The 25,152-nt window shown below is 42.4% G+C and overlaps 2 protein-coding genes across 4 annotated transcripts in view; one reads left to right on the forward strand and one right to left on the reverse strand.

The window, feature by feature from the left end:
* Nucleotides 1–23,876, reverse strand: pcdh18b (protocadherin 18b). Of its 3 annotated transcripts, none has more exons than XM_061979597.2 (4): nucleotides 21,181–23,876; nucleotides 20,757–20,845; nucleotides 18,452–18,567; nucleotides 1–1,773 (listed from the first exon to the last, which is right to left on the reverse strand). In XM_061979597.2, the coding sequence occupies exons 1-4, from the start codon at nucleotides 23,680–23,682 to the stop codon at nucleotides 881–883; spliced, it is 3,600 nt and encodes a 1,199-aa protein (XP_061835581.1). In that variant the 5' UTR covers nucleotides 23,683–23,876; the 3' UTR covers nucleotides 1–880. The 3 variants fall into 3 exon arrangements, with proteins under 3 accessions (XP_061835581.1, XP_061835579.1, XP_061835580.1); XM_061979595.2 differs by having other exon boundaries at nucleotides 18,398–18,567; XM_061979596.2 differs by having other exon boundaries at nucleotides 2–1,773; nucleotides 18,398–18,567; nucleotides 20,757–20,812.
* The window catches only part of pcdh10b (protocadherin 10b), an 875,015-nt gene that overhangs the window by 842,388 nt on the left and 7,475 nt on the right, over nucleotides 1–25,152 (forward strand). The gene's annotated exons all lie outside the window — the stretch shown is intronic.

The following is a 25,152-nucleotide window of genomic DNA, read 5'->3' on the forward strand; positions in this document are numbered from 1 at the left end:
ACACACAAATAACACACGATTGAACAAAATGAGGCAGCATTCGTTTTTGTGTTTTATTGAAGTGTCATATATTTTCCCACAAACCTCACATGGACAAGTGTCACTTACTTTATAAATTCATGTGTACATACAATTATTATGCAATACAAAGAAGAAAAAACAACATTTAAATATCCAGAATGTCAATCGCATGTCAAAATCTCAATTCAATGTTTTGTAGTCAACATGCATTCAGAAATATATAAAAATAGACCTTTGGTTCAGTTTATTTACATAGTTTTTTTTTTTAAATAAATATATGCATACGAATGTATTTTTAAAATACAAAGATAAATACAGTGGAGTAATGTCCAACAATTAAAAATATTTTTTGGGCTGTTTAGCGTTCACATAACATAATTACTACTTTAGAAATGCAACTTTAACGACAATTGCAGGTCTCGTTGTTCCTCTTTTCGATCTTTTTCGCTAGGTCTGCGATTCGCATCCAAATCGCGATTCTTATTTATTCACATTTGAAACAAATGTTTTTTTTAAATACACTTTTTAAAAACGCTTTTTAGGCCATCTCCACGCTTACTTGCTGTGTGTACGTCATACGTCAACAGCAAGGAGGAGCTTTTATAACCTGTAACCTGTTTTGAAAAGGTTTTGTTATCATTTTTATATCAAATATTACACGGTTTGAATCGAGGATTGATTCTGAACCGAAGTGTCACACCAGGAATCGAATCGAATCATGAATTGTCTTAAAATTCACTTTCCTATTTTTCGCCCCTCACTTGTCACGCTGTCACGTGCACAAAAAAAAAAGTCAGTGGTTGCAGAATAAATACAATAAAAATGTTAACCATAGAGACAAAGTTGAAGAGAATGGCATCTAGCTCTGCCGGACGTCTTGCAGCAGTTTGTTGATCTCAGCCACCAGTTCGCTGGCGTCCACCAGCTCTTGGCGACTGTCGCTGCGTTTTCCCTGCAGGTGGTTGAGGACCGATTCAAAATCGTCTTCTTCGTAGTTCTCAGGGATTTCCTCCATGGCAGGAAGCCACTTGCACGGCGGAGCAGGAAGAGGCGCAGGTACCGGCCCGGAAGCGTGGCAAGGCAGCGCCGGTGAAGGACCGCACGATGCTGCGAGCGTCTGGCTGCTGTGAGGTTTGAGGTTCTGCGAGCCGTTTTTGGCCGCCTGTGAGTTCTTGACACTGAGATTCTGGCAGCCCAGCTTGGTGCTGGCTTTCAGGGTGTGGTAGCTGCCGCCCTGGTGGTGACCAGACGAGACGACGCCGCTTCCTGGATTCTGGAAGTGAGTGTTGGCGGCCCATGCTGCCACGCCCTGCTGGTGAACAGACGCGTTGGCCTTCCCGGGAAGATGACCCCTCCTCCGATCCAAAGACCCGGTCATCGGTATACTCAGACCGTTCTCGTTGACTTGAACGTATGAATCTAGCCCTTGTGGCATTAGACGCTGGAAAACGCTGCTCATCTCGGACAACAATGAGGTTCCACTAAGGTCTTCATCGCCTCCACCTTCCACGTCCTCTCTGCTCAGATCCTTTCCAAAGGTGGAGAAGCTCTGGTTCCGGTCCGATGCGACTTCCGGGCTCGGCTGTGGGATGTTCTCTGGGGAAATGTCAGCAGATTGACGGGCTTCCTCCCCAGGAATGTAGAGATTACTTCTGTAGTCGGAGGAGGATGAAGCTGGGCAGACGAGGGGGGGCATCCAGCACTGATCCGAATGACCCAGAACACGACACTCCTCAGTGCAGAACCTCATACCTGGAAGACAGGTGGAGATACTGGTAAGAAATCTTGTAGAACGTAGGCAAACTAGGGATTGATTACTATTGGAGCTTTGAGTATTGGTCGATGCTGATTTTGAGCCAATTAACAATATCAGCAGAAATCATATACAGTTTTAATATTCTGTGGTGTGGAATGAAAAGAAAAGACCAACCTTGTGTGATTATTGGAGAACATTTAAATGTTAAAGGGGAACTGCATTTTTTTTTTTGAATTTTGACTATCGTTCACAATCAATATGAAAGACATGACGACGGAGGTATTTGTTTTAATGCCTTCTAACTTGCAAATAAACATAAACAAAAGTCCGCTTACAGCGGAACCAATGGGAGGTCCTCTATTTCGCCCATAAAACCCAATAAATAACCATTCAAAAACCGCCAACAATATACCATTTACACTTGAATAACAACCAAGTAGTGATATTGTTATTATAAGCGCTAACGCACACAAACTATTTGTAGCGAAGGCCGTGATCACTACCGTGTGTCTCTATGTTTACATCATCTAGTGATGAGCTGCTTGCTCGCCTCGGTGCTCAGGAAAGTTTATTGTAGATCATAAATCATGCCTCTCACCTGCATAGTAGAATGATGAGGACTTATACCGACAAGTTGGTTCATTTTGACAGCCAATTTAGACCCGGGAATGGCGAGAACGACACGAAAAGATGTTTGGTTCCACTCCCATTTTCTTTGTGAGAATCATGAGTAAGTTTTCATCCATCCATCCATCCATTTTCTACCACTTCCCTTTCGGGGTCGCGGGGGGTGCTGGAGCCTATCTCAGCTGCATTCGTGCGGAAGGCGGGGTACACCCTGGACAAGTCGCCGCCTCATCACAGGGCCAACACAGATAGATAGACAACATTCACACTCACATTCACACACTAGGGCCAATTTTAGTGTTGACAATCAACGTATCACCAGGTGTATGTTATTGGAGGTGGGAGGAAGCCGGAGTACCCGGAGGGAACCCACGCAATCACGGGGAGAACATGCAAACTCCACACAGAAAGATACCGAGCCCGGGATTGAACTCAGGACCTTAATTTAAATGGAAGCATAACATGATTCTAGCAGTCGGCATCCTAATGACAGCAGACTTTGTACAGTAAGTGAGTTTTGTATTGTTTGTTTGCTCTCATGAACTCTGCAGTGAGCAGTAATCAGTGGGGAAAAAAACTAACGTTGTGATGCGCTTATAAAATGAATCAATCAATCAATCAATGTTTATTTATATAGCCCTAAATCACAAGTGTCTCAAAGGGCTGCACAAGCCACAACGACGTCCGCCGTGCATGCATAAAATGATCAAAATACATTAATAATAAATGTTATTATAAATGTCCCTGTTGCTACATCACATATACTGTATATTTACATCATGTATATAGAACCTTAATGGAGGTCTTTAAAGGGGAACATTATCACCAGACCTATGTAAGCGTCATAATATACCTTGATGTTGCAGAAAAAATAATTTTGGCGAATTAAACGCCTTTCTATTATTCGCTCTCGGAGCGATGACGTCACAACGTGACGTCACATCGGGAAGCAATCCGCCATTTTCTCAAACACCGAGTCAAATCAGCTCTGTTATTTTCCGTTTTTTCGACTGTTTTCCGTACCTTGGAGACATCATGCCTCGTCAGTGTGTTGTCGGAGGGTGTAACAACACGAACAGGGACGGATTCAAATTGCACCAGTGGCCCAAAGATGCGAAAGTGGCAAGAAATTGGACGTTTGTTCCGCACACTTTACCGACGAAAGCTATGCTACGACAGAGATGGCAGGTATGTGTGGATATCCTGCGACACTCAAAGCAGATGCATTTCCAACGATAAAGTCAAAGAAATCTGCCGCCAGACCCCCATTGAATCTGCCGGAGTGTGTGAGCAATTCAGGGACAAAGGACCTCGGTAGCACGGCAAGCAATGGCGGCAGTTTGTTCCCGCAGACGAGCGAGCTAAACCCCCTGGATGTCTTGGCTCACACCGTCACTTATGCCACCGAAGATGATCAAGAGAAGAATATCGACCCTAGCTTCCCTGGCCTGCTGACATCAACTCCAAAACTGGACAGATCAGCTTTCAGGAAAAGAGAGCGGATGAGGGTATGTCTACAGAATATATTAATTGATGAAAATTGGGCTGTCTGCACTCTCAAAGTGCATGTTGTTGCCAAATGTATTTCATATGCTGTAAACCTAGTTCATAGTTGTTAGTTTCCTTTAATGCCAAACAAACACATACCAATCGTTGGTTAGAAGGCGATCGCCGAATTCGTCCTCGCTTTCTCCCGTGTCGCTGGCTGTCGTGTCGTTTTCGTCGGTTTTGCTTGCATATGGTTCAAAGCGATATGGCTCAATAACTTCGGTTTCTTCTTCAATTTCGTTTTCGCTACCTGCCTCCACACTACAACCATCCGTTTCAATACATGCATAATCTGTTGAATGGTTTAAGCCGCTGAAATCCGAGTCTGAATCCGAGCTAATGTCGCTATAGCTTGTTGTTCTATGCGCCATGTTTGTTTGTGTTGGCATCACTATGTGACGTCACAGGAAAATGGACGGGTGTATATAACGATGGTTGAAATCAGGCACTTTGAAGCTTTTTTTAGGGATATTGCGTGATGGGTAAAATTTTGAAAAAAACTTCGAAAAATAAAATAAGCCACTGGAAACTGATTTTTAATGGTTTTAACCCTTCTGAAATTGTGATAATGGTCCCCTTTAAATGTTTGAGCGACTCCCATAAGCTCCATTGTAAGCGGATTTAATTAATATTTAGAATGCATTTAAAAAACAACAACATATGTGTTCTTGTCTTACATAAGGACTGTGAATGATAGGCAAAATTCCAAAAAAGTGCAGTTCAACTTTAACTGGCTGTTAAGCTTTGCACATTGCATAGGAGATTATATCACACATTTTACATGCAAGTCAATATCATCCCATAATTGATCGTTTGATCATATTGGACCGACATTTGATATCAATATCATATTGGAACACCCCGAGTACATGCCAATATCTGTGTTCTTTTTTTTTAACATAAATACTACCAAGGTAGCACCTAGCAACTACCGGTAAATCTAGGATTTTATTGTTTAAATGTACGCAATTTGCTAAAATACTAGGATAAAATGTTAGGATGCCAACATGAGAATAATGATCATACTTGCAAGGTAGTGCCTAGCAATGAAATCCATGACAGCCAGTTAACTTCTAAATGTTCAATAAGCAAACAAGGTTGACATTTTCTTGTATTTTAGTCAAGTCATTTACAAAACATATTGTTTCCTGACCAACAAAATGCATTTAGTATACATCAATCAAGCATTAAATCGAAAAGGTTGGTGCTGAAAGATACAACATCTAATCAGTCAGCATCCTAGTGAGAGTGGTGTTTTATTATGTTCATATTGTGTAGTTTCTTGTTTAGCATTTAGCTATACTGCTACATGATGCTTTGTGTTTTACTATAGTTGGAGCTGCTTAGCAACCAGCTTCTTAAAACTTGTATTTCATCCTCCACATATGCAGGCTTAAAAAGATAAAGTTCTGAGTCATAATTTGTCCGAAAGTAATCATCGTTGGCTCTCATGAAGTCTGCCATGATTAGTAGTAGTTGTTGGACCTAGCAGCTACACAACAGCTAAGCTCACAAACTAGACATACATATAAGTATCCTTAATTGAGCAATATTGCAGTCTATAACAGCACATTTGTTATTATAAACACATACTGTCAAGATCTTAACTTCATGATTAATTGTGGCCACCAGGTGTCACTAAAAAAACATTAACACTCCACTTCAACCTGAAGATGCTCAAATCCATTCCAGATGGTTAATAATGACTAGATTAGTGTTTTTCATATCTACCCTTGTTGTTTGTTTAACTAATTTCAATTGATGATTTTTTTCTGTCATTCCCCACTCCAAAATGGTAAAAATATGTACAATTCCTGCTGATTAGATCAATATGGATATTGGTCAATACTCAAGGTTCTAATATCAGTAGTAAAAAATGTCGTACTTTTTTGGGGATGTAACTAAAACAAACTACATTCTTTATGCAGCTCCAATTAATGTATAATATATTTTCGTAATATCTTCTCAATGTTTTGTTTTTTTAATTATGCAAGCTGAAAAAAAAAAATCCACACACTTTGTTATACAACATAAACTGACATGCAGGTTGTTGTTTTTAGAATATATAAAAGTATTAGCATATCAGCATTGGTTGGCTTTGACGTAAAAATGTCACATTTCTAAATGTACTTAGATTTTTCAGTACGTGGTCCTCAGTGGACGAAGTGTGGACTTCCTGCTACGCTGTGCATTGTCTGATTATTTCCTCAAGAAAGAATCCAACCAGACTTTTCAGAGCTTGTTAACCTTTTATGTGTTTCTTCAATGAATCATCTTCTCCCAGCAAACCTCTGAAGACTCAATTAGACCAATCAAATCTGCCAGTTCAAGCTTCATTAGAGGACTTCATGAACATGAAAGCAGCATGTATTATACATCTTAAGGCAGATGAAAAGTGCATATGGCTGCACACCGTGTACACCAACTAAAAAGAGGGTCAAATTAAACATTGAAACCAGTGGATTTACGCATTTAAAGGAAAAATAAATAATTAAAAAGCTGCCAATCCAACTCAAAATATGAATTCAAATCAAGGCTGGATGGCTTTTGTGTCTGCTTTGCTTTGTTTTGATGCCAAACTTTATCAGAAAAAAATATTTTAAACCTGAAATAATTTAGTGTTGTGTCAATTATTCGTCCATCCATCCATTTTCTACCACTTGTCCCTCTGGGGCTAAGAAGGGTGGCTGGAGCCTTTGCCAGCTGCATTCGGGCAGAACATTCACACTCACAAATAAATAATATTTCCTTTGGATAATAGAGGTCTGTGAAAAAACTGTATTCACCTCTTCGGTCATTTGCTTAACATGGAAAATTCACTCGAAACATTTACAGGAAGTGAAAGTCATTGAAGGAAGTAGAATAACAATTTCATGAAATTACAATGGATATTTTTTCCTGACTCAATTAATCCAACATCTTTTACCTGATTCAAACTGCTCCAAAGTCAAAACTGTCATTTAGGATATTTTACACTTTATGTACTTGGTGCTGACATGCCAAGGGCTAACATGCTAACTGTTAGCATGCAGACTATTGTCATTGTAAAAATGTTGTGGTATAAAACTAAATGTCATGGATTATTTTACATGGCGCTATTTTGCTACAATGATAAGTGTCATCTTATTAACTGTTAGCATGTTAACAATTTATCCAGTTTTGAAGGTATACTGGGTATTATTTGTCGCTATCTTAATATGTTAATATGCTAGCACGTAAAGAGTTACATATTAACTGTTAGCATATTCACATTTTATCAAGTTTTGTGGTATAAAACAAAAAGTCGTGGAGCTTAAATCCTACTGTTACTTGGCGCTAACTTGCTAGCATACCAAGTGTTAGCATGTTAACAATTTAGCCAGTTTTTAAGGTACACAACTAGAAGTCATGGACCATGAATCCTATTGTTACTTGGCACTATCTAAGATAGTGCCAAGTAACAATAGGATCCAGGTGTCCGGATTTAGGCCGGACAGTCCGGATTTTTAATGCCCTGTCTGGCGTCCGGCGCAGCTTCAAGCCGGACACGTATTTGTCCTCCTTTTTGAGGCACATAGGTTTGAAGAGCGGAGTTTTTTCATCTTTGCTGGGCTGCAGCGCGATAGCCAATCAAAGACCGTAAAAATGCCCCCAACGCAGTAACGTATCAAATGATTGGCTAAGAGCTGTGACGGATACAAATCTGCTTATCATTGGTTAAAAAAGTAAACAAGGGTCCATGTGTTGCTGCGGCAGAAAGTTAGCATCATGCCAAAACGCAAGACCTCGTTTAATTCTGAATGGATAAAAGAGCACAAATTTATAACGAAAAGCAGTCGAGACTCATTCCATGGCTTCTGCACACTTTGTCGATGTGATGTCGACGTAAGTAGTCAGGGGAAAGCTGCAATTGAACGGCATGCGGGTACGGATAAACATAAAAGTAATAAACATGCGGCAATGAGGACATTTTTTCATGAAGTTTCGTCGAACCTGGATGACAAGATAACTGCTGCGGAGCTGTGCAAGGTGTACCATGCTGTAAAGCAGTGGTTCTCAAATGGTACCCTGGGGGTATGTAATGTAATGTAAGTTCATAAACTGAACATCAAATTAAGTAGGCTATTCCATTCATTACCATAAAGCCAGAGTTACCCCCATGCCATGATGGTTTGACCCTCACTAAAATGTCTGTCAAAAAGAACTGTGAAAAGAAATGCAACAATGCAATATTCAGTGTTGACAGCTACATTTTTTGTAGACATGTTCCATAAATATTGATGTTAAAGATTTCTTTTTTTGTGAAGAAATGTTTAGAATTAAGTTCCTGAATCCAGGTGGATCTCTATTACAATCCCCAAAGAGGGCACTTTAAGTTGATTACTTCTATGTGTAGAAATCTTTATTTATAATTGAATCACTTGTTTATTTTTCAACAAGTTTTTAGTTATTTTATATATTGTTTTCCAAATAGTTCAAGAAAGACCACTACAAATGAGCAATATTTTGCACTGTTATACAATTTAATAAATCAGAAACTGATGACATAGTGCTGTATTTTACTTCTTTATCTCTTTTTTTCAACCAAAAATGCTTTGCTCTGATTAGGGGGCACTTGAATTAAAAAAATGTTCACAGGGGGTACATCACTGAAAAAAGGTTGAGAACCACTGCTGTAAAGCATCACCAGCCCTACAGAAGTTTAGACTGCGGCATGAAAGTGGACCGGGAGATTTTCAGTGACTATCCCACAGCTAAAGGGATGGCCTGTGGCCGAACAAAAGCCAAGGCATTGTGCGAGAACGTCATCGCTCACTATTCGGTACAGGAACATACCGACTACATAAAAGAAAACAACCTACCCTTTTCCGTGGCAACCGACGCCTCAAATAAAGGAACAAACAAGTGTTTTCCCATTGTGGTAAGGTATTTTCACTTTGATGAAGGCATCCAACATGTCCTGTTGGATTTTTATAGCGACAGCAACGAAACGTCAGAAGCCATAACAAACCAGCTGCTGGCAAAACTTGAGATGTCTGGCTTAGAAGTGAAAAACATGTCTGCATATGCAGCAGACAATGCCAGTGTCAATTGTGGCAAACATAACAGTGTATCAGAAGCTGAAACTGAGCCAAAAAGATGTGCTCCCTGCAAACTGTTTGGCCCTTATTCTGCATAACGCAACCAGATATGCAGCAAGCAGCCTTGATGTTGATGTGGAACATTTTTTGTGGCATTTTTTTAAAATTATATATGTTAACTGCATTTAAGTCCGCACGTTATGCTTTGTGGCACTCTGCACTTGAAAAGATTCATCTCAGTGGTCACTTTTTGAACACCACAATGTATTGAATAAATACAAATACTGTTAACAAACACTTGACTTTAATATTTTTTCCTATTCAGCCACACAAACATCATCTTTAAACTACTCAAAATTGTACTATAAATAAGAGTATACCAGAGTCCTATGTACACCATAGTAATTTATTGATATGCCGCATAATGTCCTCCTTTTTGGTGTCATGGAAATGGTCACCCTAACTATCTTGCTAGTGTCAGGCATGTCCCTGACAGTTTGGTCAAGTTTTAGTTTTTCCTCTGTCATTTCCTGTCAACGCTCTTATTTTGGTTATTTCCTCATTGTCTCCCTGAGTGCTGCTTCCCCTCAGCTGCGGCTGATTGGCACCTGGCCACACTTGGTGTCAATCAGCCAGCTGCTATTTAAACCTGCCTTCCCCTCCAGTCAGTGCTGGATTATTGTCATTGTCGCTATTACTTGTTGTCACTACTACCTGTCATAATAATTGTTGTTGTAGCTCTGTCTACTTTTGTTCACTCTGCTCTTGTCATAGTTCCTTCGTGTCACAGTAAGTGTTTTTGTTTCTTGTCGGCAGTTAGCTTTTGTGCTATTTTGGTTCATAGCCAAGTTTGTTCTCCGCCTTGTGCGCGCCTATTGTTTGTACCCTTTTGTTTGTTTTTTTGCCATAGTGTTTAATTAAATCATGTTTTCTCGCTCAATGCCTGCCGTCATCTCTGCATCTTGGGGTTCGTCACCACCAAACTCTGACAGCTAGCATGCTAAGTGTTAACATATTAACTGTTAGAATCTTAACATTTTAGCCAGTTTGACTAAAAAGTAATGGAGGATTTTACACGGCGCTATAACAAGTAACCAAAGTATATTACTACTTTTAAATTCTGAAATTCCAAATATACACAGAGATTTTGTATAAGTAAATATTTCAATACTGAAAACCTTTTATGTAAAAATTAGCTCTGCAATGGATAAAAGGGTCTCAGATCGCAGGCCAGACAGATGACTACGTAAGCTGTAATCATTAGGTATTTTAGATCCGACGCCATGGCAACTATTCACACACATTGCAATTAAACAGCACCTTGTCAAAAGAGTGTGTCACGTTTGCATGGCTGGAAGTGAGGACTTGAAGGTGGCTAAAAGGAGAGTGACTAACGAGCAGATACTCTCCATGAAAAAGGGGGGAAAAGGGGGGTGTCTGAGTTTACTTTAATTGGGATGTCGATCAAAAATAGCACCAAAGGAAGAATGTGTGGGAAGTTGGCAGTACATGAAATACAGTAGACCAGTGTGTAAGAAACACATTGTTGGGCTGCAAGGGCCCCCCAGAAGGCTGCCAAAAATATCTGTTTCTCAGCTGTGGTCTGTATGGGACGCAGCGGTACTCAGTTGTAATTCACTTTTCCACCACTTGTGTCAGTAATGACAATGTCAAGCAAACAGAAGAAGTCCAGAGCTTAAGTCATAGAGAAATGTCTTAAGCAGAGAAAGTATGACTTTAGTTAGATGTATCATTAATTTAGTTGATTTCAGCATATGGTAATGAAAATAAAGAAAACACATTGAATGAGAAAATTGTGTGTCCAAATTGTTGGCCTGTACTGTATATATATATATATATATATATATATATATATATATATATATATATATGTATGTATGTATGTATGTGTGGGAAAAAAATCACAAGACTACTATCTCTACAGGCCTGTTTCATGAGGGGTTCCCTCAATCATCAGGAGATTTTAAAATCTCCTGATGATTTTATATATATATATATATATATATGTGTGCGTGTGTGAATTCAGGATTCACATAATAACTACAAGAAGCAATTTCTGTAGAAATTGCGTGTGAATGGTATAATTCTGAATTTCAACTGAAATGCTGGTGAAATGCTGAAGAAACGTTCTATTTTTTTTATTTTTTTTTATTTTTTTTTTTTTTAATGTCCTGTCCAGCTTCTCAGGCAAATCATATAGTTGATGTAGATGCCCATGTCGGCTGTTCAGATTTACTTTACAAAAGAGAAGTGTAGGATATTTCTCTTGTTGCCTTATTTGTATTTGACTTTATTAAATGTATTTATATTATCATTTAGTGCAGCCGGGCCGGAGCAGGAGGGGATAGAAAGAGAAAAAAAAAGAAGACAGAGGGGGAAATTGTGGGGACAAGAGGGGGATTAGACAGAGAGACAAAAACAACAACAGCAAACAACAACAACAACAACAATAGAGCAACATCAGCAAATATGACATGTACAAATATGATGGTAAAAGTAATAGCAAATAAGCAGTTAGCGAAAAATAAAAAATAATACAGAAATGACAATGAGCATTATTACACTACAAATGGATCAATACAAATACCAATAGAAATAGCGCTATTGATAATGAACAATACCAATAATTTACCTTTATTATCAACAATACAGTTGTTTAAATGCAACAATACATATACGTAATGATAACTTGAGATACGAAAGAATGCAGAAAAATGGAGGGGGAGAAAGAGAAGCAACCTACATTAACCTTGTAGATTGTTATAGTCACAATAGGTTAAGCTTTGTCAGTGTGCCATGTGTTACACCCAGTTTACCCTAGGGCAACAACGTTAATATATGTTTGATGAAACGTGATTATGTGCATGAGTGTAAGTATGCATATGTACTTGTATATGTACAGAATGTGTATATGTGTTTGTACAATGAATGTATATGTACAGAATGTGTATATGTGTTTGTACAGTGAATGTATATGTACAGTATGTGTATGTGTATGTTTGTATATTGAATGTGCGTGTGGATGTACGAACATTAGGTAGGTAAATATGTACTGTATTTGTGTATGTATGTGGGAGCGTAGGTACCTATGTACGTATGTGAGCATATGTGAATTTGCATGTACAATACATTCGACTCCCAGAGTGCGTGGGAGCCAGAGCACGGCCCCATCACCCCCGAGAGCCCAACCCACAAACAGGAGGCGTGGTGCCCAGGGAACCAGGGACCACCGCCCCCACGCAGCCAAGCCGGCCAGCGACAGGAACCCCAGAGCCCGACCCACCGTACCGCCCACAAGGGCCAGCAGCAGGCCGCAGACAGACGCACCCGGCAGAGGACAGGGCACGAGAAAAGCAGGGGACAGCCAGACCCCAAGCCAGCGAGAGACCACACCCCACACGGGCAGAAAGGCGAGACGCCCCGCCCGAGGGACCCAGAGACTCCCCGCAACCGGACGGGAAGACCGCCCCCGCCCCACCGGCAACCGGGCCCCCACGAGCCCACCCCCTACCCCCGGAGAGCGCGGCGAGGCCAGCCCCCGGCCACCCCACCCAAACCGGCCGCCGCAGGACCACCCAGGCACAGGGCCACGGGAACCACCCACCCCACCCGCAGGGACCCCAACGATGGAGATGGAACAACCAGCAACCGCCCCGACGAGCCCCCCCCCTGAGGGAGGGGAAAATTAAAAAATAATATTAATAAAATATATTAAAAAATAAATAAATAAATAAATTAATTAATTAATTAATTAAAAAAAAAAGAATTAAAAGAAGATCACAGACATGCTGACAAACAAGGTCACTACCCCAGCAACTGGCCGACTCGCAGCACCTCGGAATACCTTGCAGCACCAAGCTACCACAATAGACGCAGGGACTAGGCCCAACAGGCCCCAACCAAGACGGGCACCCGGAAGGGATGGACAGCGGGACCCAGGAGCTCCAGACACGCAGTTCGGATGCAGTAGCCTGAGGCGTCGACCCCCGTCTGACAGGCAGGCCCAGAGCGTACCCCCAGAAATATACATACATACATACATATATACATACACATACACACATACACGTATACATACCCACACATACACATATATACATATACATACACATATGTACACATACACATATATAAACATACATACATACACACACATATACATACATATACACAGTTCGTCAGCCCCGACAGCCATCACGCGCGCGCGCTGCCACCAGTCACAACATCAGCCACACCCCTGCACCAGACCCAGCAGCCACGGGCGCCCACACCACAAACAAACGGCAGCAGAAACAGCAGCCGCAATAACCCCAGACAGCCAGCACCAGCCAATCAAATCAAAGCGATCAAAAAAAAACTGCGACCAGCAACCACACGCCACCAGGGCCACGGAGACCAGCCGACGCCATCCCGCCGGTCAGCCCGAACGCCAACACTTAAACAAGAGACACCAACAACCCCCCCAACCAAAAGGCCCCCCACCCCAACCCAAACCCGCACAAACACACCACCGCCCAAACAACCGAGACACAGCATCCAGACCAGACACGGGGGCTGCGCCGCCACCACACCAAGTCACCAACAGAGACCCCACAGCGCAAGGTCGGGCCACACGGGCACGGACCCCATCCAACAGGAAGTGAGACCCGCGCGACGCCACACCCAAATAAATAATAAGATTAAAAAAAAATTAAAAAAATAAAATAAAATAAAATAAAAAATAAAATTTAAAAAATAAAATAAAATAAAAATAAGTAAATAATAAAAATAAAAATAATAAATACATTAAAAATAAAAAAATATATATAACAATAATAAATGAATAAAAGCCTGGCAGGCCACCAGACCGCAGTCCCCGCCGGCCGACGAGGCAATGAGGGGTGCGCCGAACCCCAAACCCCCCATGCATGTGTACAAGGCCCCCAGAGTGTCTACTGTGTAGTTAAAATTAGGAGGTCAGCCATTACAGCCGACCTCCAGTCCCTATTGATGTGTGTACTGTAGCGTGAGTGAGATATGTATGCTTGTGGGAACTAATAATGCGATTAAAATTAGGGGACATCAAGGTCATGGTGGGTCCCAACCAAACCAAGCCCCCCAAATCCTAAGTGTCTAATATGCAGCTAAGATTGAGGGATGGACGAGCAGGGGACAAGACAGGAGGACTGGAGCCCCATTGGAGGCATCCTCAACCCCCCGCCATGCCTCCCCGCAGGACAATCCCCAAAGTCCTATATATGTGTGACTGTGTGCGCTATAAGTAGGAGGAGTAGAGGGCCCGGACATCCCCCCAGTCCACGCGGCCGACAACCAGGAACTACGGCCAGGAGGCCGCCACCCCCCGCCACAGCCCGTGACCCACACCAGACCACTTTAACGTGACGCCACGAGAGCCCCTCCCCCCGCCAAACAAAGCCAGCCCCCGCCCGCCCCAACCCAACCCTGCAGAGCCCATACCGGCAACCAAACGCAGAGAAACCGCACAGCCCCCACGCCCAATGCAAACACCGCATCCCGGCCATCCACACAGCAACGTGCCCATACGAGTCCCGGCCAGGGGAAGGAGCCCCCCAACGGGGCAAGAAGCCAATGCATTCCGTCCGCCCGCCAGCCCCCAAACCAGCCGGCAAGCCAACGCCAGCCATCCCCACAACCCCGCAAGCGCACAGACACCAGCCACAGTCCCCCAACCACTCCAACCCAACACAGCGATGCCAACCGCTGGTATCACCGCAGCAACCATCACCACCACCGCCCGTCCGCAGCGTAAACACCCGCGGCCGCATCCCGTCCGCCCGCCAGCCCCCAAACCAGCCGGCAAGCCAACGCCAGCCAGCCCCACAACCCCACAAGCGCACAGACACCAGCCACAGTCCCCCAACCACTCCAACCCAACACAGCGATGCCAACCGCTGGTATCACCGCAGCAACCATCACCACCACCGCCCGTCCGCAGCGTAAACACCCGCGGCCGCCGAAACCAAAACAAAAAAGCGACCGACCCCGTAAACCACAACAACGCACACCCCCGGCTACCACCGAGGCCACCAACCCACCTACCCCAACTCATCCACAGCCAGGCCAATTGAGCCACCGGACATCCACACCCATGCACACACCTACACATTCATATACACATACATACACACATACATATATGCATATACATATACATACACATACACACATATACACACGCATGCATATACATATAAACATACACATCCACACATATATACACATTAATACACCCACACACATATACATAAGCCCACATATACACAAACACATACATACACAACACACACACAAAAAAATAAAAATAAAAAAATAAATACAAAATTAAAATAAAAAAAATAGAAAGAAAAGAAAAAAAAAAAAGAAAAATAAAATAAAAATAAACCCTTTAAATAAAATAAAATAAATAAAAATAAACAAGAGGCCTGGTCGCCAACAGTGCCCAACGCCACCAAACCCCGCAGCCCCTCCCGCACGTCCAGGCCCCCCCCGCCCACCACCCACCAGGCATCCCATCCGGCAAAAAGCCATAAGGGCCCAGCCCTGCGCCCACAGCCGGCATGCCACGGCACCTCAGCAGACCCGGCGCCGCGATCAGCAATGCACACCGGGGCAGCGACACATACATATGTACCTACATACATACACACAGATTTCACCATACATATATACAAACGTACACACACCCACATACACGCGTACCCATATATAATTTAACAGAATAAGTTAAATATATTAAAAAAAATTTTAAAATAAAAATAATCATAATAATAATAATAATATATATATATATATATATACATACACACATACATATATATATATATATATATATACACATACATACACATACATACATACATACATACATTCATACATACATACATATATACATACATACATATACATACATACACATACATACATATATATATATATATATATACACATAAAATAAATTAAAATAAATAAACAAAATTAATAAAAAAAATAAGGGCAGAGTAAAACACAGGAGGGGGACTCCCGCAGGGCAGTCGGGCAGCACCGCCGGGGCCCCAACAAGGGAGGCAAGCAGTCCCCCCAACCCGGCACCAGGCAGGCCCGCACAGCCGCAGCGCAGGGCGACTCCGGGCAGACCCCGCCCCGCGCCCCAGGGGAAGGAGGAAGCCCACGGACACCCGGAGCCAGAGGGGCACGAGCCGACCCCCGCCCGACAGCGGCAAGACCCCAGCCCCACGGGCGCAACCCCCCGCCCAACCACCCACGGGAGGGACAGCCCCCCCAACCAACCCAAGGCGGCCGCCCACAGCCCCACCCGCACCCAAACACCCGCCCAGGCACCTCCACCCACCCCCAGCCACCAGACCACCCACGGATCGGCCCGCCAGGCCGGAACCAGGAAACACACCCCAGGCCCACCCGACCCCGCGGCACACGGCCCCCCCGGCACCCAGGACCCCCCACCCACGGAGCAAGACCCCCGGGACAGAGCCCCAGCCCCGGCCCCCAAGGGAGTCAGGTCAGAAAATTAATTAGCGGTGCCCAAAGAGATCGGAATTCTGTCAGTTGTTGTTTTGATTCAGCAGACATTCTTTCCATAACTACATAATCTAATAAAATGTTTTTGTAAAGGTTTATACATAAATTATTTTTTGATTTCCAATTTATGAGAATAGTTTTCTTGGCGATGCCTAACGCATTTATAAGGAGGTATGTTTTGTTTATATCAAGATCAGTTGCGGAGAGATCACCCAACAGGCAGAGTGCGGGGCAGATGGGAATAGGAATCTCTAACGCTAATGATAGGTTCTCGCACACTCCAAGCCAAAAGTTACTCACGGGAGCACAGGACCACATTGAATGCAAGTAATTATCTATCTTATTATCTGAGCAGTGTACACAGATGTTAGAGTCAGCTAAACCCATTTTATACATTCTTAGACCGGTGTAATGTATTCTGTAAAGTATTTTGAGCTGAATCAGTCGTACATTTGGATTCTTAATCAAACGAGTAGTATTGAGGCATATTTGTTTCCAGAATTCTGGGTCACAGCTTGTTGATACGTCTGAGTGCCATTTAGAAGTTGGAATACTTATTGTGTTATCTATTTTTGATAAGAGAGCATATAATTTGGATAAAGCTTTGGGGGCAGATGTTTTGAAGAATTTAACGGTCGTAGGATTACTTTCCCATGTTGTTTTGTTGAATCTTGCGCTGATTACAGATTTGATTTGTATATATTCTAGAAATTTATTAGGATTGATTGCATATTGTGTTATTAAACTTTTAAAAGAGATAAAACTGTTTGCATGGATGATATCCCCAAGGCATCCGACTCCCTTATCATACCATGTTGGAAAGTTCAATGGCTTCTTGTTTAAAAGAAAATCCGGATTATTCCAAGTAGGCGTAAATTGGCATGGAGTGAGCGGGGACCCAGTTATTTTTAAAAACTCCCACCAAGCTGTTAAGGTAGTGCGTATATTAATACTTTTAAAGCAGTTGTGTTTTCGGAGAATTTGGCTAATAAAGGGCAAGTTAGAAATTGGGATCTCCTGGCTAAGTGATTGTTCAATCTCTAACCATAAACTATCTAATAAAGTGGGATTGATCCATTTTAATATATATTGTAGTTTATTTGCAAGGAAATAATAGGAAAAGTTTGGGAGTTCTAGACCCCCATGTTCTTTGGGTTTTTGTAAAGTTTTAAGGCTGATTCGTGCTGGTTTACTCTTCCAAAGAAACTGATTGATGTGTGAGTCTAGTGACTTAAACCAGATTTGAGAAGGTTTGGTTGGAATCATTGAAAATAGATAATTAACCCTAGGCAAGACCATAATTTTCACGGTAGAAACCCTTCCCATAAGTGAGATTGGCAGTGTTTTCCAACGCACCAGATCATCCTCAATCGATTTTAAGATTGGGGAGTAATTCAAGCGATTCAGATCTGACAATGTGGAGGAAATATTGATTCCCAGGTATTTAATGAGTATTAAGTAGACTTAACTTAAAGATGGTTTGAAAGTTGAAGAGCTTAAGCTGTACTGAAACGTTGTATGAATCTTCAAATGTTAAAAAAAATGTTGCAATAGTTGAAATTAAAAAAATGTATCACTCTTAGGCGTATACTTGTAAAATTTGCTTTAAAATTCAGCATGGTAAAATAACATGTCAACAGTAAATCATGCTAGATTGGGTCAAGTAACAAACTATATGACACTTAAGTGAATCCCGGTAAAATTTGCTAAAAAAAAACCAGTTAGCATGCTAGTGTTAGCATACAAAAACAATAACAGAGCAGAAATGAAGAGATTTGTAGGTAGACTAGCGGGTACGGAGTTGTACCTGCATGTGTTCTGTGATGGACATCATGGAGGTAAAGCTCAGTAAATCCCTCACCAAGGAGTCGATCAAAGGGCGACTCCCTGCCAGCCTCGTAGTCGCTGTCGCCTGCTTCACTGTCACCACGTCCACTGTCCTTCAAACTGAACTTATCCATCTCATTTAAGGCATATCTGAAAACATATGAAACAATTGTCATGGAAGATTGACTCATATAGCATTCTCATAACTATTCCACCTACCTAAACTTTATTTTAAGCATGCCAAATACACTACTGTGTCGCGATAAAATATTTCAAGAACTATTCTATATTAGTGTATATATGTATATAATTCTATATATCAAATATTACTAATCCTACTTAGCCTTTTTTTAAACAAATTATTTGATCTTTTCCACAGCGTTATTCATCTCTCCTACAGTGTCCATCTCAATGCTTTATGCAAATGAGTAGATGATGTCATCTACCAAGTTCCAGCAACTTTCAGGTCAGCCAATAGCTACTTTCCTTACTGAAGAGTTGACAACAATGGGCCAGCGACTCCATAGAAGGCGATATTCTCAGATTGGTGCTTATTACGTTGAGCAACGGAACAAGATTATTTTTGAGAGCTAAGTAGAGTCATATCTGATAAAAGAAATAACAATTTGAATGTCAATCTTTGACCAATCATACTGTCAGCTCCACTGTGAATGGGAACTGTTACTGAGGAAAAAAGAAACCAAGTCTTCGTCTAGATTACCCAAATAGGCTAAATTAAACCATTCAAAATAGGGTTGCTCATGCATGCAGTACTCCCACCACCCCGCAGGGGGCAACAGCAAATTAGTTGTGTCACGATGAAACAGCAGTGGGATGAGTACAGGAAGACTACTTATTCAACCCTAAAAAAAATCAAAATAAATTGCGAAAATCTGCCTTTTAACTGCAACTGGACAACAAAATATGAATGTTCTGCCCCAAGTAAGTGCTCGAGTTTCCTGTTGGACATTTTAAGCACCAGTAACAATGGTAGAAATCCACACACGTAAGCTTAATCACGAAACTTGGTCAAACATTTGTAAGTAGATATTCTACGCAAATATATTTACTTTGTTTTCTATTGAGTCATGCCAAAGACTATAAAAATGGGACCCATTACCTCCCTGCTCGGCACTCAGCATCAAGGGTTGGAATTGGGGGTTAAATCACCAATAATGATTCTTGGGCGCAGCCCCCGCTGCTGCTCACTGCTCCCCTCACCTCCCAGGGGGTGATCAAGGGTGATGGGTCAAATGCAGAGAATAATTTCGCCACACCTAGTGTGTGTGTGACAATCATTGGTACTTTAACTTTACTTTAACTTTATTGAAATTTCAGACTTTGTGATGTCTTTTGTATTGGTGATCTTGTTGTTTTTTTGTCGGCACACGCTGGAAAAGGGTAGCGAGAGCAGAATAATTAATTTAGTGACAGTGCAGTGTGAAAGCCCATGTGTTTACTTTGCAATTAAGTAAATGCGGTCTCAAAGGAGTACAACGTGCAGAAGCACTTTCTGACGAAACATCCAAATTCAGATGTCCGGCCCCTGAGCCTTTGGGCTTTTGAAACTTCATTGTGTGGTTGAATAACCCTGGTCTACATATTGTATGATTTATATGTTGTTTTTTTGTCGACTAATGGTAAAGTTTCATGACATCATGAGCAATATTTAAAGCTCTTGTGGACAATTGTATATAATAAAACTATATTCCAAAGTAATATTGGTACGTTTTTATTTTTGTACAGATATGTATCTTATAAAACATTTAAGTGGTAATAATAGTAATATGAGGTCACATTGTGGTTGTGTATATGCGGCGTAAGATCTAAAATTTACAATCCAACTCTGTTTGTTAAACTACCAAAGTCTTAATGTACCAAAGATTTTTTTTTTAAATAATTTCCTAAATTCATAACATGATTTTATCGAACAAAATTTTGTGCTGCAATCCATATTCTTTTGTTTAAAAAGAAAAGTTCTCACATAACAAACAATAGAGAAAAACTTACACATGTTTTCTTATGTCTTTTATAGAGCACATATTAATGTGATAATGAGCCTTTTTTTGTGGAGAAATCGGGCCTTACTCATTACCGTTCATGAAAGACTTTTCGTAAATTTAACGCATCGTCAAAAGAGTGAATAGGAATATACAACCTTTTCCGTATGGATTTTTTCTATAAATACCGACATTTGCAATGACAGTTATGTACGCACATTTCCCCCATCTGACACAACTCTTTTGTACGCATCTACTTTGTAAATAAGGCCCTGGATAACTAACAAAATCTGAGGTACCACTTGTGAAAAATGGTCATATTGTAATTGTCTGCATTACCTGTAGCTCCTGGTGTATTTGTTGCCTCTGAAACTTGGCCGTGGCTGGTACTGGCCCTGATGGAGCATGGACAGAAGCTGTGAGACTTGCTACAATCCCCAGAGAATAAAAAGGACAAACAAAACAAGAAAAAACAAAAAAAAGATGAAGCGGGAAAAATGAATGGAGTCAAACAAGCAAGATCACAAGACAATATGAACATGAAGGTTGTTGGGGGTGTTATGACCTCTACAGTATATGTGATGTTCAACACAAACATAACAGAAATACATTTACAACATGGACTGAGTATGATTTGACTAAATGTTACAAGTACAGTTTGCTATACACACAATGACTTTAATTGTCACTATACATATTTGCATATTAGCATTAGCATTCACAAAATGGCAGAACAAACCAAGTCTACAATGTGACGTCTTACCTCAACAGGAGGTGTGGTGTGGGCCAACTCCAGGGCAAAATTCTCTGCCACATGATTGGAGGAAATGGTAACAAGACTATTAAGCGACTGGTGACTGTGATGGCTCTGCCTGCTTCCCAGGGTAACTCGATCAGGAGCAGGAGAAGCTGAAGGGGAGTGTGGGTGGGACCGGACAGGTAGAGTTCCATTGACTGTCGGGACCAGAGTAATGTCTGCCTTGTGGATCTGCCTTGTTGGCTTCTTTGGTTGGTTTTGATAACTGTTTTCCGCAACTCGGCAATTGTAGTTGCGCTTCGGGTCTTTCTTCTCACGGGTGCAGCGTGTTGTGGCAAACATCACCATGACAATAAGAAGCAGAGCACAAACTGCCCCCAAAGATATGATGACGACCATGGAAAGATCAAAAGATGCCTGGCTGGAGCCGGTGGGGTAAAGAGTGGGGAGGATGTCTATATTCTCCTGCAGCGTGAGCTTGAGCAGAGCCCCCGTAGTAAGTCGGTTGGTTCCCCGATCCTGGACTTCCAACCTGATCTCCAGCACATCTCTTAGCACTTGTTCTAAGCTTACATTAGTTCTGAGCTCACATCGCCGTGCGTCCATTACAAACAGGCCGTCTTCGTTTCCGCTAACAATTGAGCAACTCATCTCTCCGTTGGCACCGGCGTCACGGTCTGTGACTTTCAAAGCCGTGATCAACTGACCGGGAGATGCGTACTTCCACACTGGAAGTTCAGCAGTGTGATTTTGGAGGGAGGGGTAGTGGATGATGGGCGGATTGTCATTTTCATCCAAAACTGTAAGCAGGACGGTTGTATTAGCAGACAGTGAAGGGTTTCCCCCATCGCGCCCTTGGATGATGAAAGTGATGTGACTGACGTCCTCATAGTCAAAGCTCCTTAAGGCATAGATGGCACCATTGGACGGGTCAATGGTTACATATGTGGAAATGGGGCTCCCCTGCACCAGAGCATCAACTATGGCATAGGTAACCTGACCATTGGTGCCCAGATCTGGATCAGAGGCAACCACAGTCATCAGATAGGCCCCTGGTGAGTTGTTCTCAGATTTGAACACCTCATAACGGCTCTTCTCAAAACGTGGAGGATTGTCATTTTCATCCAGCACCTGAACAGTAAAATGTTTGATGGTGGAGAGGCTTGGGGAGCCTCGGTCCTCAGCAATGACTGTTAGACTGTACTCTGACCTCTTCTCTCTATCCAGGGAGATGTTGGTGAGGATCATGTAGTTCTTCTCATATGTTTTCTGAAGTCTGAAGTGACCGTGGCCATGAAGCCTGCACACCACTTCACCATTCAGCCCTGTGTCACTGTCGTCGATGCGAACCAGAGCAATGAAGGTATCCACAGGTGCGCCCTCCGAAATGTAGGCCACTTCCTCTTTGCCCGGCGTCATCAGGTTGATGTTTATCTCTGGTTTGTTGTCATTTACATCCACAACTTTCACAACTATTTTGCAAAGCCCTGGAATGGAGTTTGGGCCCAAATCCTGCGCCTGAACATCAAGCTCATACGATGAAGTGGCTTCAAAGTCCACCTTTTTAATAAGAGTGATGTGGCCATTTTCTGGATTTATTTTAAAGGTTTCCAAGATCTTTGGTGAGACATGACTGCTGAAAGAGTAGACTATTTTCCCGTTAGTGCCCTCATCTGGATCTGTAGCATTTAAATCAATGAGAAGAGTCCCAAGAGGAGAGTTTTCCAAAAAATTAATGACATATGCTTGCTCTTCAAATGTTGGGCTGTTGTCGTTTGAATCAGAGATGCTAATTTTAAGCAAGGTGGAGCCAGACTTGGGGGGCCCACCATTATCTGAAGCCGTGAGCCGCAGCTGGTAGCTGGACTGCACCTCCCTGTCCAACTCCCGTGTGACCACCAGCTCTGCATACTTGGCTCCGTCCGTCCTGGTCCTGATGTCAATCTTAAAAAAGTTGTTGGGAGTGAGGGAGTATGAGTGCAGCGAGTTCTCCCCGACGTCTGCGTCCATGGCGGCGTCTAATGGGATTCGAGTGCCCACAGACGCACTCTCGGAGATCTCAATGGGGACAATAGCACGGGAGAAGTGCGGGGAATTATCGTTGATGTCCAACACTTCCACTTCCACGTGGAACAACTGCAGGTACTCGGTCGGGAGCGTGACCACGTCAAATTCAATGGAACAGTTCAAATTTTTCTCACAGAGCTTCTCGCGGTCGATTTTGGAGCCGATGCTGATTTCTCCGTCATCCTCGCGGACAGACAGAAACGGCGTACTCCCCCGCTGCATGGCTTTGAAGCGAAAAGACAGAGAGCTCGGTAGTTTGGATAAAACTTCAGCAACATCCGCCTTGAGCCGTGCGATAACAGTCCCCACTCGCTGCTCTTCATACACTTTGTACTTTAATGTCTTGCCGTCGACACAGTTTAGAAGTGCAATCCAGATAAATAGTTTGAATAGTGCAGAGGGGGGCACGCTGCCTTTGGCTCCGTTGCATTTAGTCCCCATCTTACTGCGATTAAGACCTACACACAGGAGGAGGGCGGGGGCAAAGCACCCAAAAAAAGAATCTTCTTAATTTTCTAACATTATAAAATCCTCATTTCTTGTTCAGCATCGGATTGAAGAGAAAAAGCAGAAAACAGAGGAAAATCCCACTCCTTGTCGACAGAGCTGTTGCATATATCCACATGTGGCCGTTGGCAGAGAAGCACTGAGTGAAAGAGTGAAAGGGAGGGATTCGGGGAGTGCTTGCCTCGCTCGCCTGCTCAGCTTGCAGTGTCTCCACCCACCCCGCACCCAAGCTGTCGCCTCAAAAATCTTATACAAAGACACTAAAAGCAGGATTAACCCCCCTCCTCCTCTCACACACTCCTGCATTAAAAGTGTGCCACAACAATGGCCTAGAGGAAGAACTATTCCGGGCTCAGCCAAGTCTCAGACAAACTGACCTGCAGCACACGTTCACATTGTTGGTGTGTTTCAGCGACGTGTGCCAGTCTAACTCCCCCTATTCTCCGAGGGTAGCGAGCACCAAATGAAGTCAACAAGCATGGAACAGAGCTGTCTCTTACTGGTTGCTATAGTGGAGAATGCATCCAGACACATCTAGACACATGTTAAATGTCTTCAAGAGATTTTGTAATTAAAGTGTCTAGAATCTACCTAATGTGGGATTTGATAATAAACATTGATGGATCAAACCTCCTGAGTGATCGCTTGAACTAATACAGACTTTGTCAGAGAGGCTGCTGGTTAACATTCAGAAAAAAAAACCTTTAAAACTTAACCAGCTTGTTATGGTTGCTAAAATAACTGACAATACAACATTTTTCATTTCCCAGTAATACTCTGTGCAGATACACCCACACCCACAGACCCACCACTCTTTTAAGACCCAAATTGTAATGAAACTAAACAACACGAAGTATCAACCAATTGCCGTGAAACATTATGTGATCGGCCGATTCCAATTATAAAAGCCGATCCCAACAGTAGATACTTTATTTATTTTTGGTCCCCCGGATGACAGGCCACTAGTAGCTAATTTGGTATGTTCATACACAGTGTGGAGCTAAGTTAACCATCCTTCATTGCAGCAAATAAAGTACATTTCTTACAAGTGTTATTATCGCTAGAAGAGCATGTAATCTGCATACCAAATAAGAACAAACAGGCACAGATAAGAAGGCATGCTAATCGCTAAGTGAGCAGCTAAACTACCTTGAAACAAGTAACTAGTACTAGTACAACAAGTAACTTTCTTGAGTTGCAACAGAAAGTAAGCTGTAAAATTAACAGGAAATCAACAAGTAGATTATTAAGAGTCTTGAACAGCGGTGACCAAACTTTTAGTCTCCAAGAGCCAAAGTGAAAATGTGCCAACGTGCGGCTAGCCAAACACAGTGAATCATTCTCTGGACACAGGAGCAAAAACCAAATTATTTAAAAGAGTATAAGATAGTAGTTACTTTTATA

The sequence above is a fragment of the Nerophis lumbriciformis genome, linkage group LG19 (assembly GCF_033978685.3).
Source record: "Nerophis lumbriciformis linkage group LG19, RoL_Nlum_v2.1, whole genome shotgun sequence".
Lineage (NCBI taxonomy): Eukaryota > Metazoa > Chordata > Actinopteri > Syngnathiformes > Syngnathidae > Nerophis > Nerophis lumbriciformis.